This window comes from Zalophus californianus, chromosome 10, assembly GCF_009762305.2.
Source record: "Zalophus californianus isolate mZalCal1 chromosome 10, mZalCal1.pri.v2, whole genome shotgun sequence".
Lineage (NCBI taxonomy): Eukaryota > Metazoa > Chordata > Mammalia > Carnivora > Otariidae > Zalophus > Zalophus californianus.
In genome coordinates this window covers 108093928-108112286 of record NC_045604.1, presented here as the reverse complement: position 1 = coordinate 108112286, position 18359 = coordinate 108093928, and the positions used below count along the sequence as shown (strand labels likewise).

Sequence of the window (18359 nt, the reverse complement as noted above, 5' to 3'; positions counted from 1 at the left end):
ATAGAAAGGAAATGAGCATTACTAAAAACGTTATTAGGTAGTAATGCTGTTCTAAAACAAAACAAAACAAATTTTGAAAAGGAAAGCAAAACAAAGAAAAAAGAAAAGAAACAACTCCATTATGGGATGGGGGAGGGGTGGGGGTCTCTCTGACCTGGGCTCAGATGTATGGCCTTGTAGAAGGAATTCGTATAGAAAAGCTTCATCTCCCCCAGGAATGGTCCCCAAGGGGCTGAGGCAATAGGGACAGTAAAGTAGAAGAGAGAAAGGGTAATGGAGTCTTTATATTTCCTTTGTAACGTTTTCTGATGGAAAATTTTCAGCACATACAAAAGCAGAGAGAGACCATTAATGAGCAACCCACTTCGACCATTACCAACTCACCGTCCGCCTATTTCAAACACGCCCCTACTCGCTCCCACCCCCAGCCCCGATTATTTAAAGCAAACCCCAGCCATCCTATCATTTCATCCATTGCTTATTTTTAGATGAAAATGACAGCAACACACCTTGAAGGGCTCACTGATTTTTCAAGCGAGAGCACATCTGATTTCATCTAGGGACAAGGGTCTTTCCAGTTACGTGAACCGATTTCACAATCCAGGCCTGCTCTCTCAAGGACCCACTTGTGTGCCAACAGCAGGTGCCCAGGTACCAAAAGGAGTCTCAAGGGGGCAGCAGAGCTGGGACTCCAACCCAGAGAGCCTGAGTCCAAGCCCCTGTGACTCATCCTCTCGGCGCTGCCAAGCTTCTTCCAGCCCAAGGGGTGCTATCAATCAGCAGGGGGGGCGGCAGCAGGGGTGGGGGGAGGAAGTCCCCCCGAAACTGCTGGAGAAAGGGCTCTGACTGCACCCAGTCTAGAAAACTCACCTTGGTATCCTGGGGTCGTGCCAAGTGCTGACTCCAGTCTGTGTGTGCAAAAAGTAAACTTGGCCCTGCACCGTTGTTCTTTGTTCTGCATGAGAAACCAGAGGCGGTGGTTAGTTAGAGTCCATTCCAAGGAGAGTTGTCCAAGAATCTTCTCAGCACAGAGCCTAAGCTTCCTCTCGGTTTTCTTTTGAATCACGGAGACAAGAGGACAGCGGTGAGCTTCTGCCAGACCGTCTCACTTCACAAGCCCTGTGCGTGTATTTGGGCGGCTCGCCCTGCTCACCCCTGCAGAGCGGTGCTCCCCTTCCCCGGCCACACCCCGTGAGGCGCTGGATGTGTGTCCACCTGGGTCCTGACCTCCCCCTGACCGCGGGCACCTGTGGCCGCTCTCACGTCTGCTATAATCTGCACCTCTCCATTACATTCCTCCTTCCCTGGGTTCTCCTCTCGGGGGCAGTCAGATGCTCCTGTTTCCCTCGTACCCAGCGTGGTCATTCCCACATTCACATCACAGAGCGCCACACGTACCCTCATCCAGCCCACACATCATCTTGCATTTTTTTTGGTCTTCATTTGCCTAAAATTTTCACACGATTGCTAAACTGGGAGAGTGGAACAATTGCTGACAAATTCATGATGTATCACCACCTTCTTTACTTGTCTTTATTCTGACACAGCCGTCCTATGGCACAGCTTTGCCAACGTCAGCAGTTAGGGCACGGACAAGTCCCTAAAAATGGCTTCAACGGGGAGCCATGGCAGTTACCACGCGGGACGGCGGCGCAGATTCTCTCACCATAGCCTTCGGGGAGTTCTGGTGACTGGTGGCCGTGGGGTCGGTTCTGAGGCGTCTGGAGTGACCCCCGGACCTCGGGATTTCGGAGTCGCTGCGCCTGGAGTCTTTGATCTTGACTTGGGGACTCCACGAACCTGCAGTCCCCTCCCCCCGCAGCAGCACCAGTACTGTCTGTGTAAGGGGCCGGCTCCTCCATGAAGCAGCTGAGTGGCCTTCCAGGCCCTGAGTCTTCATACACGGTTCTGGAAAGGAGAGGAGCACAGTGTACATGGGGACCCCAGCCCGCAAGAAGCGCCTAAAAACCGATCGCGGCGCCCCCACACCCGCTTACTGCGCTTTCCCTCAATCGGGATGCCCCCAGTGCCTACTTGTACAAAATTTGTTCTGTCTTATTCAAACAGATAGACTTCTTCATGAGGCACAAGCAGCCAAAGGAAGCCATATGTCAAGTGCCACCAAGGGCACGTGTAGGAAGCCATCCTCGGGGAGAGCTGAACGACTGAAAAACCCAACCTTGCACTCTAAGAAGCTCGTGAAATGAGATTTCATTTTTCTTGTTTAAAATCAAATCCAAATACTCCATTTTCCTTGTTACTTTACTCTGTAATAGAACTCCTGGTTATATAAAGTACTGCAGTGACTTTAAGTACTCTCTAACATACGTCTCTACCTCCTGAACAATTCTGAAGACAATTTACCTTAATAGGCTATTCCCCTCACAAAGTATTTTTTAAAAACATCTTACATTGAAAACTTTCAAACATACACAAATTGAGAGACTATCTCCATAACCACCACACCCCAACAATGACCGGCTCCCAGCTACTCCTCCACGGTCCCCCCTCCACTGGATTATTTTGAAACCAATCCCAGAGTGATTGATTTCATCCTTAAATATTTCAGCATGTATCTCGAGAAGATAAGGACTTTTCCATAATCACGACTAAAAAAAAGGGACATTGATTTTTTCAGTATCATCAAATACCAGTGTCCAAATTTCTCCAGTCAGTAGTCTCATTTATCGGGATCTAAACAAGGTCCCCACACTGCAATTAGTAGGTATTTCTCTTAAGTCTCTTTTATTATTAATTTGTAGATTCCCTTCCTTTTTATTTATTTCTCTTGCGATTTATTTCTCAGTTGTCGAAGATGGAGCTGTCTTCCATACTCTATAGAGTGCCCCCTTTTGAATGCTGCTTAGGGCCTTCCTGCGGGGCTGGGCAGCACATTCCTCCATCCTCTGGATTTCCAAGAGGCGTGTTAATGTCAGATTACCTCTCTTTTGTGGTCTTTAAGCAACTATTAATGATTACTGCCCAGCTCCATTAAGGCATGGGGATCGCAAAACTGTGATCGTGACCAATGAGTTCTTAAGGTTTTTTTTTTTTCTTTTAAGTGTTTTCGGGCTTTTTTTTTTTTTTTTTTGCTCAGTGTTATGATAAACTCAAGAATTTTTGATATATCTGATGTGCTTCCATCCATTGTAGTTATAACTCTTAATGACGCTCAAACTCTTTGACCGGTGAAAATCTCTTTCAATTGGATCCCGAGTCTTGTGGGCGCGACCCCACTAATCTGTACAGCCTCCTTTATAAACAGGGAAACCAGACCCCGCCTGTATCCCAAAGTCCTTTCCTGCATGTCAAGCGTCAGCACAAAGGTGTGAAGGCTACTTCAGGAAGCACAAGAGCCCAAGGCAGCAGAGACGTGAGTGGGCACCACCAGGGGGATACGTACCCTTCGTTCTCTAAAAGTCCTCTGCAGTCTACCACAGAGCCTCCAGTGCCTATCCTGTCTCGTGTCTGTAAACTGACTAAAACAGAAAAGAACGTCTTGCATTAAAATCCAGTGGCATTTCATACAATTGTCATACAGTGAGCCATTGCGAATGTGTAACTTACATATAATATTATTATACAAAGCAAGGCACATACATATACAGAAACGTATCTACTCCTAGGCTCTCAAGTATGAAGCATTTACTCCATGAGCTGCAAGCCCCCGCATACTGCTTGGAACATTCCTGGTAAATGTGGAGAAGGGAGTGCTGTGTTTTCACCCACCCCATAAAAATAACAGATTCAAAATAGTCGCTTCCTCTAAGTTACCTCATTTTTAAAGAAGATCTTTAATAAGGACACAGAGCGCACTTCCAGTATCTGGGAAGTCTAGATGAATTTAAATATTTATCCTCTATCACTACTGTGAACAACAAAGACATTTATAAAGGTGCTTCTAGTTATTCGTTTTCCCCCTTGGCACACCACTCCACAGAGAAAAAGAAATCACAAACAGAAAAGCATTAAGTGAGAACTTTCTCATTATGACGGTTTTCAGGATGCATACCCACTGTTCATTTATTTTGAGTCAAGTCTCTTCCAGACAATGCCCAAAAGATCTGGGGTCCTAACTCACTCTGGTATGCTGCTGAAATCCTAGGTTTTCTCCGCCTCCTTGCAATGCATATAGTCAACATTGGAATTACCCTAACATGCTAATAAGATGGGATGGATAACAGAACAAGCCACTTGACAGATAGAGCGCTTCCAATGGGACACCTCCAGTCAAGGCTTGTAACTTTAGCACATTTTTTCTCCTCCTCCATACTTCAATCCTAACTCTATAAAATCCCTATTACGTGGAAGTCTTCCAAAGTCATCCCTGCTTTGTACATACACGGTAGGTCTTCCCAGAGAAACTAGTTCTCAGCCCTCGCATGTGTGGCCACCACTCTTACCATGAACGCTTGGAGGAGACAATGACAAATTAATCGTCCATGAATGAGGTGCTTAAAATTATATTTGAAATTATAACCCGAAATGTTTTTGGAGCCTAGTCATCGTAACTCAACTTGGGATGACGGGATGAAGGGAATTTGATAAAATAATAAAACCACACAAGATGAGCATTTTTAGTGCTGAAAAGATGGCCCCGGATGTGGCTTGTCCTTTGAAATCCGTCACCACTGTCAGTGCCTCTGTGTGCTTTCTCGCCGATGAAGCGCTGAATGTTAAAGTCTGTAAAAGCATCTCTTTATACAGATGAGAAAATTCTTACCCACTATTTGGCCACGAACTGCATCAGTATCTGAGGGATTTAGTTTGCATAGATCCAAACGCTGGTCTGCAAACAAACAATTCAAAACTTAACCCAGGGAAATGGTAGCTAGGGAGGAAGGCAGGAATTGTGTATTTCAGTATTCAAAAGGGGGGGGGGGGGGGAAAGATGCCTCATAAGCCTTCTTCAGTTGTATTGAGAGGCAGGAAAGCATTTGGTTCTTACATCCGGTATCTTTTAATCTGCTGATGGCATTGGAGAGCAGCCTCACGCAGCCCAGAAAGCCAGCCCCCTGCTTCTTGTGGATCTTCTTGTGGTTCCACACGCTGATGGTTATAGAATCCGTTTTCCCAACATACCTGAAAGCACGCAAACTCCTTTTTAATTGTCTTTCTGAATTAGGATAGCCCGCTGAGATTTAATCTGACTGACTTGTTAGTACAAGAGTCCTTCTCACGTGATGGGGGCTCTCTAGTCCCCATCTAACAGGCACTCGGTAAATACACACTGACTCACTTTGAAGAAGCAAATGGACCTAACTACATCGTGATGATAATATGAGAACAGAGATTTGCTATATTTGCGTAGTTCCAAAGAACAATAAGAGGATTCCTAAATTCCCACCCATCAGGCTTTAACGTAGAATACCAATTTGCACCAAGGGCTACTTAGAAACCCTCAGATCCACCCGAAGCACCCTACAGAGCACGAACTCAGACATCACACCCCCACCTACTCTCCATGCAAATCAACCACAGAGGGCAGCTTTCGGGATGAGGAGGGACCACCACTTTCCAAGTCACTTGAGATTCTTGAGTGTAACTGCAATGAGTCTTGGAATCCAGTTACTAAAAATCCCACCCAAACTCAGTGCAATCTGTATCATACAAAACCAAGAATCACTCTAGGTTCCTTCAATGAAAATTTCTCAGCAGGGACACAGAAATGTAGGTGGATATAAAACAGTGGTTTTCAAGCTGCAATCCATTTTAGGAATGAAGGTAAGAAATTGTCTGATGGTCGCATAGGCTGAAAGACATTCAACCACACCAAACTGTATTTACTCTTGTAGAAGATCTACTGGTACTAAAAAGTGAGATTTTAAAAGATGGAAATACATAGACCACATTATTTGCTTAATAGATATGAATAATAGTGCATTTTTTAAAAGATTTTATTCGTAAGTAATCTCTACACCAAATATGGGGCTCGAACTCACAACCCCAAGGTCAAGAGTCTCATGCTCCACTGACTGAGCCAGTCAGACGCCCCCAAAATAATGCATTGATTAATTAATTAATGTCTGCCTTCAGCTCAGGTCATGATCCCGGGGTCCTGGGATCAAGTCCCGCATCGGGCTCCCTGCTCAGCGGGAGCCTGCTTCTCCCTCTACTCTTCTTCCCCCACTCACGATCTCTCTCATTCTCCCTCTCTCAAATAAATAAATAAAATCTTTAAAAAAATAATAATAAAGTAAAGCTCTACTACCAGGTTTGGAGTTTCACTGGAAAAGACAAAAAACAAAAAAGAGTAGCATATAGAGGACCTGAACCACGGCCCCTTTTTTCCTGTTAGCATGGCCAGGAGATAGAAAAGTTTGAAAACCCCAGTTATGGAAGCAAACCATAAAAATCCATGAAAATGTCAAACACAAGAACTTCCAAGTATACGGATTCTAAAATTAGGCAGTATGTACCCATTTGGCCATCCACTTTTGTTATCAATAAGAAATTAGTAAATCATCTTTATCTTTATTATTAAATGCTTCTCTTAAAAGCTAGATACCTACTTTCCTGGGGCTCCCCAAATGGCTTATAGAATATTCGACTCACAGATCGTAGTGCTGGTTCCATTTGGGGTCCAACGTGTTTTTCACAGTGTCCGTTGAGTGGCACTGCCCAGATCCGTCCACCACAATCTTTGCAAAGGGATCAGGGAGTCCTAGAGGAGAGGGGACAGCCACACCTGGATGAGACTACAGCTCCATCCATGGGACACAGAACATGGTGTTACAGACTACAGAGAGCTTCAAGATCATCTAATTTAGTGAAGATTACCGTGGTGCATTTTACTCTCTAATTTAGGGTTAGTTTGATCAGCAAAATAAGTTATTGCTAGTTAGCTTCCTAAGAGAGGCAACCCAGTATGACAGATTTTTAGAGGCTAGAAAACAATAAAAAATAGGTTTAAGTTCAAAATTTCCTTTCTGATGATCACTAAGTGTGCTAATTAAATGGAAGAAAAGGGGTCTATAATTAATTGTATTTAAACTTTCTAAAAAAATAATACCTAGAAATCTTGTTTACTGATCTTTGTCTAGTTTATCTACGGACACGAGTGTTCACCAAGTCTTAATCAGGTAGGTTCCTGAAGGCTGGCGTTATGAATCACACGGATATATATAAGCCTTGGGCTTTAAAGATACACCTGGATGGGGGCCACTACTCCCGAGCTTCCTAGCTACTTGAATAAAGCCTGTAAGCCTAAGTTTAAAGTGTGAATAATACCACTTAAGAACTGAGCAGCACTCTTGTGAGGATCAGAAAGAGTGAAAAATTCATGCTACAGGCACCTACTTTATAGTAAGTGAATTTTTTTTAAGTTAAGGGGTGATTTCTTCCTGCAGAAAAGGATCCTCTCATTCTATGTTTTCCACTTTTATTTTTTTTACACTTCCTTTCATTATGAGGCTTTCAAAATGTGATTTAATTTCTAAAATTTGACTAACAATTTGACTCAAACCCAGCTATTTTATAGAAAAAAATGTCTCGTGTGTATTTGAGCTGAGAGCACTTCATCCAGCAGAAAGCAATGTATTCATGGGTGGAAAGACAGAAAACAGGGTGCGGCCGGAACAGGGAATGAGAGAGACCGTGTTCTTGTATGAGTTATAAACTCCATGCCTAGCAGCTAAGGAGCCTCTGCATTGTAGTCAACTTGGAAATGAAGCTGGTCAAACCATGGATCTATTCGGCAAAGGGCAGAACTCTTCCGGGGAATATACCCAGGGATTTTTTTAAAAAGTTTACATTGCAAAAGACATGTGAGGAATATTAATATTGTAAGAGAGCAAAAGCAGGTGTGTACTTACTGAAGAAGTCTTTCTTTGCAAGGTTCTTGGCACACAATACTGAAAACAAACAGAAACCTAGGTTTAGCATTTATGGAGAAGATGTTCAGGACAATTAGATGCTATGGACTGGATTGTGTTGCCCCCTCCCCTAACTGGCCCCGAGTTAATGTCAAAGCCCTAACCCCAATGTGATGGCATTTGGAGGTGGGACCTTTAGGAAGTGCTCAGGTTTAGATGAGGTCATCAGGGTGGGGCCCTCGTGGTGGGATTAGTGCCCTGACAAGAAGAGACCCTAAAGCTTGCTTTCGTTCTGCTCTCCATGAGAGGACACAGCAAGATGGTGGCCATCTCTATGCCACAAGAGGGCCCTCACCAAGACCCACATCTGCCAGTGCCTTGATCTTAGGCTTTTCCAGCCTCCAGAACTGTGAGAAATAGAGGTTCTTTAAGCCATGTAGCCTATGGTATTTTGTTACAGCAGCACAAACGACTGAGACACGAGTCTATATTTGCAATGGGAAAAAAAAATCTAGAAATTATCTTTGCCAATGATTATCTTTCAAGTTTAGTACTATGCTAAACAAAAAACCTGACAAGTAGAAAGTATTTTCTCCTCCAATTGGGAATCAACTGTAATATGTTTTAATTTAAACTTTAAATGTTAAACATACAGAGATAAATTTATCAATATGCTCTTACGACTGCACAGGATCACACGAAAGCCAATTCAAATTAAGACCTACAATATTTGGGGCATCTGCCTTCGGCTCAGGTCATGATCCCAGGGTCCTGGGATAGGGCCCCACATCGGGCTCCCTGCTCCGCGGGAAGCCTGTTTCTCTCTCTCCTACTCCCCCTGCTTGTGTTCCCTCTCTCACTGTGTCTCTCTCTGTCAAATACATAAATAAATAAAATCTTTTTAAAAAAAAGACCTACAATATTTACTTTATAGCTACTGCTAACAGCAACAAAAGGAACTGCATTTTGGACATTCAGATAAATAACACACTTTTGCAAATGCTAGATAACAGAAAGCAAGGGAGAATGATAGAAAGTATGGGGCCACCATCCAGTGTTGTGAAACATAAATGAAAAAACGCATATTAAGCATTTAGCACAGGGGCACCTGTGTGGCTCAGTCGGTTAAGCGTCCGACTCTTGGTTTCAGCTCAGGTCATGATCTCAAGGTCATGAGATGGAGCCCATCGCTGGGCTCCATGCTAAGAGTAGAGATTCTCTCTCCCTCTCCCTCTGCCCCTCCCGCTCATACTCTCTTGCTCTCTAAAATAAATAAATAAATCCTAAAAAAAAAATAATTTAGCACAATGTTGGCATATAGAGAGAATATAATAAATGTTATTATTTTAATAACAAGGTGGCACCAGGTACTGTGAAGAAATTTTGTCACCAGCTCTGTTACATGATTAAAGCTACCATCGCAAGGGAAATTATACCAATGTCACTTTTCCAGCGCTTCACAAATTTTGCCAGTTTTTAAGATTACAGTGTTTTATGACAAACATGTTATTTTATGTGTATATTCATATATATTGTTCTGCAAACTTTTCACTCAGTATATTTTTATACAACAGCCTTATCAGATATAATTCATGTACAATTTGTCTATTTAAAGCATATAATTCAATGGTTTTTAATATATTCACAGGGTTGCACAGCCACTGCAATCAATTTTAAATCATTTTCCTCATCCCCCAGAAGAGATTCCATACCCATTAGCTGTTACTCCTCAACTACCCCTCACCCTACTCCTAGGCAACCACTAATCTACTTTATGTCTCTGTGGATTTGCCTTCTGGACAGTTCATATCAATGGAATCATACTGTATGTGGCATTTTGTGACTGGTTTCTTCCGCTGTGCATGTTTTTAAAGTCCACCCATGTTGTAGCATGAATCAGTACCTCGTTCCTTTTCGTAACTGACACCCCACCGTATGGATAAACCACATTTTCTTGATCCATGCATCAGCTCAGAGACATCTGGATTGTTGCCAATTTTTGGCTATTATGAATAATGCCATACAAGGTGTGGTGTAGACCTAGATTTCCTTTCTCTTGTTGGGTACCTCTGAGGCATTACATCTAACATTTTGAGCAAGTGCTGGACTGTTTTCCACAGCATCTGCACTATTTCATTTTCCCACCAGCAGCATCTGAGGGCTCCAATTTCTCCACACCCTAATACTTGTTATTGTCTGTCTGTGTGGTTTTTCATCTCTGGGTTTTAATTTGCATTTCTCTGATGACTAATGACTTGGAGCATCTTCTCATGTACTTATTAGCTATTGGTAAATCTTCTTTGGAGAAATTTCTATTTAAAATTTTTTGCCCTTTTTTTTAATTGGGTGATTTGCCCCTTTCTGTGAGAATTCTTTATTCTAAATATATAGATATCTATAGATAAGATATTCTAATCAGATACAGGATTTGCAAATATTCTCCCATTCTGTGGGTTTTCACTTTCTTGATGGTGTTCTTTGAAGCAACAAAGTTTTTCATTTTGAGAAAAGTTCAATGCACCTATTTTCTTTGGTTGCTTGTGCTTTTGGTGTCATGTTTAAGAAGGCTTTGCCTAACCAATGGTGTTAGAGACTTACTCCTATATTTTCTTCTAATGGTTTTAATACTTTTAGCTTTTTTACACTTTTAACTCTTAACTAGACATTTAGCCTATGATCTATTTTGAGTGTGATGTGAAGAAGGGGTCCAAGTTCATTCCTTGGCAGGTGGGTATCCAGTTGTACCAGCACAATTTGTTGACAGGACTATTCTTTCCCCATTGACTTGTCTAGACCCTTGCTGAAAATTAATTCCCTGTAAATGTGAGAGCTTATTTGTGGTCCTTCAATCTATTCCATTGATCTGTGTGTCTCTCCTCATGCCATGATCACACTGTCTTGATTACTGTCTTAAGTCTGTTCAGGCTACTGTAACAAAATACAATAATCAGGTAGCTTATAAACAGCAAACATTTACTTCTCACAGTTTTGAGTCTGAGATCAGGATGCCAGCACAGTTTGGTGGGTATGCAGACTTCTTACAAATCCTCAGCAGAAGGGGCTAGGGATCTCTCTGGAACCTCTATTATAAGATACTAATCCCATTCTTTAAGGTTCCACCTCGAGACTTAAGTACCCCCAAAGGCCCCACCTACTAATACTGCCTCCTTTTGGGGGGAGGGGCACAAAATTCAGACCATAGTAATTACCATAGCTTTGTAGTAAATTTAGAAATTAGGAAGCATGAGTCCTCCAACTTTGTTCTTTTTCAAGATTGTTTTAGCTATTCTGGATCTGTCAAATTGTCATGAGTTTTATGATCAGCTTGTTAATTTAGGGGAGGAGGGGAGAGCCAGCCTGGAGTTTAGTAAGGATTTCACTGAATCTGCAGGAAACGTGGAGAGTAGTGTCATCTTAAATATTCTACTCCATGAACATGGGATGCCACCCCCCCATTCATTTAAGTCTTCTTTAACTTTGTTTTGTAATTTTCAGAATATAAGTTCTGTATTTCTTTTATTAAACATATTTCTAAGTATTTTAATCATTTTAAAAAATTTTTAACTTATTTGAGAAAGAAAGAAAGAGAGAGCATGACGGGAGGGGAAGAGGCAGAGAGAGAGGAAGCAGACTTCCCACTGAGCAGGGAGTCTGATGTCGGGCTTGATCCCAGGACCCTGAGATCATGACCTGAGTGGAAGGCAGATGCTTAACCGAATGAGCCACCCAGGTGCCCCCCTAAGTATTTTAAATCTTTTGGATGCTATTGCAAATAGAATTGTCTTGGTCCTGATCTCAGACTTTCAACCATTGAGTATGATGTGCTGGGGGGTGGGGGGGGGGGTTTCGTAGATGCCCTATACTTGGCTTGGGAAGTTTCCTTCTGTTCCTAGTTTGAGTGTTTTTATCATGAGCACTGTTAGATTCTGCCAAATACTTTTTCTGCATCTACTAAGATGATCACTTAGTGTTTGTCCTGTATCCACTGGTATGATATAGTACATTGATTTTCAGATGGTAAACCAACCCTGCATTCTGAGATAAATTCTACTTGGTTATGGTGCATAATCCTTTTATGTCCTGCTGTATTCAGTTTGCTAGTAATATGTCAAAAAATTTTTGTCTATATTCATAATGGATATTGGTCTATAGATTTTTTTTTAATAGGGGTGACACTGACTTCATAAAATGGGTTGAGAAGTGTTCACTCTTGTTTTTTTTTAAGTGAAGAAATGGTATTTATTTTTCTTTAACATTTAGTAGAAGTTGCCAGTAAGCCATCTAGGCCTGAGCTTTACCTTGTGGAAAGTGTTTTCAATTACTAATCTAATCTCTTTCTACTCAGATTTTTCATTTCTTCTTGAATCACCTTTGGTAGTTTGTGTCTTTCTAGAAACTTGTCAATTTCACTTCGGTTATCAATTTGTTGGCATATAGGTGTTTACAGTATCCCCTGATAATCCTTTTTATTTCTATATAGTCAGTAGTAATATCTTCATTATAATATTTATGTCCTTCCCAAGGGATGGACACACACACACACACACACACACACACACACACACACACACGCACGCTTTCTCTTTAGTCTCTTTCATGGATAATTTATTATAGCTCCTGCTACTGTTTTGTTTCTGTAATTACAAAAGTAATATTTACAAAAAATGAAAACTTGGAAATGTGTAAGTAGAAAATTTATGACCCTGAAATCTCATCATTAATTCTTTGCTTAGGATTCTCCCGGCTATTTCACATGCTTAGTATTCCCATTGAACTTTAGAATCATTTTGAGAAGTTTAAAAAAATTACTTAATAAATAAATTTGAGGGAATTTATCTCTTTACAATACTGAGTATTCGTTCATCAATTCTTTTTTAATGCTCTTAAGTGAGGTTTTTAAAGTATTTCATAAAAGTTTCCCACAATTTTAACTGGGTTTATGCTTAAGTGATTTCTGGTAATATTGTGAATGGAAATGTTCTTTCACTGCATTTTCTGTTATTTGGATATAGGAAAGCTATTAATTTTCTTACATTAATTTAAAATCAGCCACCTTTTTCAACTCTCTTCAAATGGACCTGCGATGTTGTTTCCTTCAACTTCCCTTTTCTTTCCCGCAGTTTGATTTTCTCAAAGGCTCTCAACATCAAACTCAAATGTCCAAAACTAAAGCTGAAATCTTCCCACTCTGCCTAAAAACCTGGTCCTCTCCCAGGATCCATTACTTCAGAGATCATCAGCTACACCCATCAGTTGCACAAGCCAGAAATCTATGTGTCATGCTTTTACTTCTCAATCTCTCTCAAATGTCTTGACTCCTCACCATCTCCACCCTTGTTCAAGTCCCCAACATCAGCCATCACCTAGTAAGCTTTTCAAAATTTAAATCTCCTGCCTCCTTCCACACTGGCTTCCCACTGCAAAACTCCAGCCCTGTCATGCTCTAACCCCGACCTACCTCACCTTTAGCCTCAAACCTTATCCACTAGCTCCCGGCCCTCGTTCTTCTAAGGTGCTGGTGCTGGGCTGCTTTTGACTGGAAGAATTCTGCTCACACCCAAGAAGATGAATCTATGTTCATATTTACAAGACACGATGCTTTAATTTAAGGCTCATTCCAGTGGAATTTGATTACATCATAAAGTGGACAAAGTGGCCATCAATAGTGTCAGCAAAGATAACCTTGACTCCATTTTGTGCTAAGATCATTTAGGGCCGTACTGAATCTGATTTGGTTAAGGGAATTATGATTTCTCCTACTAGAATAATTTTGTAATCTTGTCCACTCTAGGAGATAAAATGATAAACTGTAATTTATCACAGGGTAAAATCCCACTCTATCCAGAGACACCAATTCTGAGTGAGCTTCTGAGGATACAACAATTAACAGAAAATGAAGCCTACTTCTCTCAGCATAGACCACTGCCTGGTTGCTTCGACTCCAACTCTCAGGTGCCCCTCCACTTTGGACGTATCATGTCTCTTACATCCCATGATTTCCTAATCACATGCCAGAATTTCCTAATGTTGGGGATAAGTTAAGAGCAAATTACATAATGCTCACTTTGCATCTGAAAATACATAAGAGGGAAGCGCTAACTTGAGATAGATTCTGTTAGTAAGACAACCTCTTTACCAGGTCCTCGACAAAAGCAGTTTCCCGAAAACACTACTTGTGGTTTCCCCCACCCCCCGGGACAAGCCACAATGGCACAAATTTAGTACTTTATTATAATAATCAACTGAAGAAAAGTTCTAATTTGTGTCATTCCGTCCACTATTTTTCTGTTCTCCAAGGCTAGAGCCTCTGTCACTTTGATCTCTCCCTCTGCCTATATTTACATGTGTCACTGAGTCCTACCTTTTCCTCCTTCATAAATTTCTCTTGAATTTGCCCTTTCCCCCCTCCTTTTGGACCCATTCTCCCATTCTTAGCTTCAATGACTCACAGCTTAATTGAAGAGCAATGGCGCCCTCCCTCCTCAAGCCTCCCCACGCCACACGATGTCCAGCCACCAGATCTTCCGAAACGCCCTTTTCATGTTCTGAGGCCCAGAAGGCTCCACCAACAGCTCTGTGTTATGTTTTACTGCAAATCTGAATTTCTCCCTGGGTTCTAAAGTGTGCCGTCCCCTACTACCACCCGTTATTTCCCACCATTCTTCAGAGCACAGCTTGGTTTGTCACCCTCTCCTCCCACCCCAGGCAATTATTCTTGCTTCTCAACCCACTCAGCAGTCCTCTCTTTTTGCTGTGTTCCATCTTCACAGTCCAGGCCAAGGCTCTTTTCTCAGTGAGGCCCCATTCAGGCCAGTGTTTCTGGAACATCATTCCATGATAACATTTCCATTCATGCCAAGATGGGAAAAGTGAGGCCAAAATGGTGGGGATTTTGTAAAAATGGAACGAAATTATCTCAAATGCCTGTCCTTTGTCCTGGTGTTAGGCCTTTTCTATATTTTTTCACTTTACAATATCCTGTCTACAATGAAACGAGGTAAAACACTGATAGTTTCACCAATGACCTGGCAAAACAAAAAGCTGGAAATTTTGTGTTGAAGGCCATGTTTACAGAAATGTTTTGACTGATCTGAGCATCACTGCTCTCACCACCAGCAATCTCTCCCCTCCTGTTTTCCTATTTACTTTAAGAACCAAATGGCTGAGCAGTTGTTACTTTTCACACAGGTGGGCTTTGCCCCTCCAGGTAAGTGAAGTAAGTTCCCTTTAGACAGGGGTTTCGTGTGGAGCAGGCCCCTCGACAGCCACGCGACACAGACCCTGATGAACAAGAAACAAAAGGCCCGAGAGTAACAGGGATACAAACGTAGAACATTAAGGCATTTCAATAATTTAAAACATCTAGGTAAAATGTTCATCTATTAGAAAATATCATTTGCAACGTGGGATAGCTGCTAACACATGATATGCACGTAACGTATACCATCAGCGGTCTACCTCATCTAACTCCAAAATGCACGGTTTCTTATCAACTTAGGGGAAAATCCTTTAAGCTACAAAAAAGGAAGAAAAACAGAATCTCTGCTCAAGGCAAAGCAGAAGGTTTCCTGGTCAGTGTGTCACCAGCAGGTCACTTTGGAGGCCCTGAACCAGAGTCACTCACCTGTCAACTCTCAGACCAGTTTAAGAAATCTTCAAATTTGCATGGGGGGGGGGGGGCGGGAATCACATTTCAGTTACATCAATAGACTCAAAATGCCCATACCTTTAAATCCATATAGAACTGAACTCTGTGCCATTATTTGCTTCATGGAATAAACAACTTTTTCCGATCCTTCTCAATAAGCTTACAGACACACACACACACACGTTTCCACTATTCACACACCATCAGATGATAAAATGATTTCTTCTTTGCAGGGAAAATTGTCCAAGTGACCCAAATACATTTTAGCAGCCACCAGCCGTCCCTACTGGCTTTGGAGGCGGGGTGACTCTGGTAAACTACAATCCTTAGATGGGTTTTCCAAGCACCTCCTTGCTTAAAATCTGAGCATTGCAGCTTCGTCTTCTACAAACGTGTTAAATTAAGAGCTAAACGACAAAACTGTGTGACCTATTTGAACTCGGAAGTGTAGCAGAGTTGGGCTTGTACCCCCCAAATCCTGAAGGGTGTGGCAGGGCTGCCACGACAGAAACTCTGTGCGACACCCGCCCACCTGCCCCCCCCCCCAAATGCGCACACACAACACACAGCCCCAGCAGAGCTTGGCTCTAGGGACTAGGGGATTTGCCTCCTCTGCCTGCCACCCTGGGTCCCCACCAGCAGCAACACTAACACCATTCTTGTGACTTTAGAGGCTCAGAAGCTCTGCTATTCTCTACCTCTTCCTTACAGGATACAGCAAGCAGATATACAGGGCAGGTGTCATTTTTTTCCCACTTTCTTGGTGAAATTACTAAGATTCAGAAAGATTCAGTAGCCACCTCCACTTCTAGCCCATCCCACGTTACGCTATCACAGCGGCATCCATAGCCGTTACCACTTTAAAACTAAATCCTCTACTTGTATTCTGCTTCGTCTCTGTTTCTCCCTTACAAAAGTGTCCACTGGAACAAGGAACTGTGTCTTTTATATTCACCACTGTCTCCAGAGCTTGGTACGGAGCCTGGCACACAGAGGTTACTTTTAAAATGTTTGCTGAATAAATGAATTGGGTAATAACCTTTTTCTTTTTTTCTTTTTTTTTTGTTTTTTGAGAGAGAGAATGTAAGGGGAGGGACAGAGGGAGGGAGGGAGAAAATCTTAGGCAGGCTCCACACTGAGCCCAATGTGGGACTCAATCTCACAACCCTGAGATCCGTGACATGAGCCGAAATCAAGAGACGCTTAACCGACTGCACCACCCCAGCGCCCCTTGTAATAACCTTTTATTTTTTTTTTAAACTAATCTCTAGAACATAAACACCAAGAAGGCACAGACGATCCTCCTGAACCATGACATACATTCCTGCCATGGAGCCCAGGGCCTGGCATAAGTGAAATGCTCAGGAAATGTTTGCTGAGATAAATGAGTCCGTGCTTGAAGGAACAGATGAATGAAGGAGATCATTTTGCCGGAACCCCGGCTGCACTGTGTCTGCCTGCTATCCCGGGAGCCCCATGCCCGGCAGCTTCGCGTGCACACCGCCACCCGGCAGGTCCTGCTCTTTGGAACAAGTTCATGCTATTTCTTTTTTTTTTTTTTTTAAGATTTTATTTATTTGACAGAGAGAGACACAGTGAGAGAGGGAACACAAGCAGGGGGAGTGGGAGAGGGAGAAGCAGGCTTCCTGCGGAGCAGAGAGCCCGATGCGGGGCTCGATCCCAGGACTCTGGGATCATGACCTGAGCTGAAGGCAGACGCCCAGCAACAGAGCCACCCAGGCACCCCCATGCTATTTCTTAAGGTATCATTAGGGACATCCGATCGACACTAAGGGAAAAAAATGTTCCCCTGCAGTTTCAAGCCAGAGGTAATATTTCAGTGAGGGAGAAATAAAGTATTTGTCAAAAAAACAGTAATAAGGAGCTAGTACCCAGGCCTGGAATCTGGCCGCAATCTCAGCCGCACCTGCTGCCTGCCGCCTGCCACCGCCTCTGGACCATGGACCCCCGCAAAGTGAGCGAGCTTCGGGCCTTCGTGAAAATGTGTAAGCAGGATCCGAGCGTTCTGTACACCGAGGAAATGCGCTTCCTGCAGGAGTGGGTGGAGAGCATGGGGGGTAAAATACCACCTGCCACTCATAAAACTAAATCAGAAGACAGTATCAAGGAAGAAACAGATAGTAAGAAGGTGGAGGAAAACATAAAGACAGACGAACCATCAAGTGAGGAAAGTGATCTAGAGATTGACAATGAAGGTGTGATTGAACCAGATACTGATGCCCCTCAAGAAATGGGAGATGAAAATGTAGAGATAACCGAGGAAATGATGGATCAGGCAAATGATAAAAAAGCGGCTGCCATCGATGCCCTAAATGATGGTGAACTACAGAAAGCCATTGACTTGTTCAGAGATGCCATCAAACTGAATCCTCGCTTGGCCATTCTGTATGCCAAGAGAGCCAGTGTCTTCATCAAATTACAGAAGCCAAATGCTGCCATTCGAGACTGTGACAGAGCTATTGAAATAAATCCTGATCCAGCTCAGCCTTATAAGTGGCAAGGGAAAGCACACAGGCTTCTGGGCCATTGGGAAGAAGCAGCACATGATCTTGCCCTTGCTTGTAAACTGGATTACGATGAAGATGCTAGTGTAATGCTGAAACAAGTTCAACCGAGGGCCCAGAAAATTGCTGAACATCAGAGAAAGTATGAGCGAAAACGTGAAGAGCGAGAGATCAAAGAAAGAACAGAAAGGGTTAAGAAGGCTCGGGAAGAACATGAGAGAGCCCAGAGGGAGGAAGAAGCCAGAGGACAATCAGGAGCTCAGTATGGCTCTTTCCCAGGTGGCTTTCCTGGGGGAATGCCTGGTAATTTTCCTGGAGGAATGCCTGGATTGGCAGGGGGGATGCCTGGAACGGCAGCAATGCCTGGGCTCA

At 42.8% G+C, this 18359-nt stretch overlaps 1 protein-coding gene across 3 annotated transcripts in view; it reads right to left on the bottom strand.

The window, feature by feature from the left end:
* Nucleotides 1–18359, bottom strand: part of SMURF1 (SMAD specific E3 ubiquitin protein ligase 1) — a 108661-nt gene that overhangs the window by 23486 nt on the left and 66816 nt on the right. For 2 of the 3 annotated variants that reach the window (XM_027611281.2, XM_027611282.2), the window contains exons 2-8: nt 7815–7853; nt 6556–6664; nt 4949–5082; nt 4724–4789; nt 3404–3479; nt 1667–1908; nt 871–955 (exon numbers count right to left, since the gene is read on the bottom strand). In XM_027611281.2, coding sequence (XP_027467082.1) covers nt 871–955; nt 1667–1908; nt 3404–3479; nt 4724–4789; nt 4949–5082; nt 6556–6664; nt 7815–7853 — 751 coding nt within the window. The remainder of the gene's footprint in view (nt 1–870; nt 956–1666; nt 1909–3403; nt 3480–4723; nt 4790–4948; nt 5083–6555; nt 6665–7814; nt 7854–18359) is intronic. The other variant, XM_027611283.2, reaches the window with a different exon arrangement.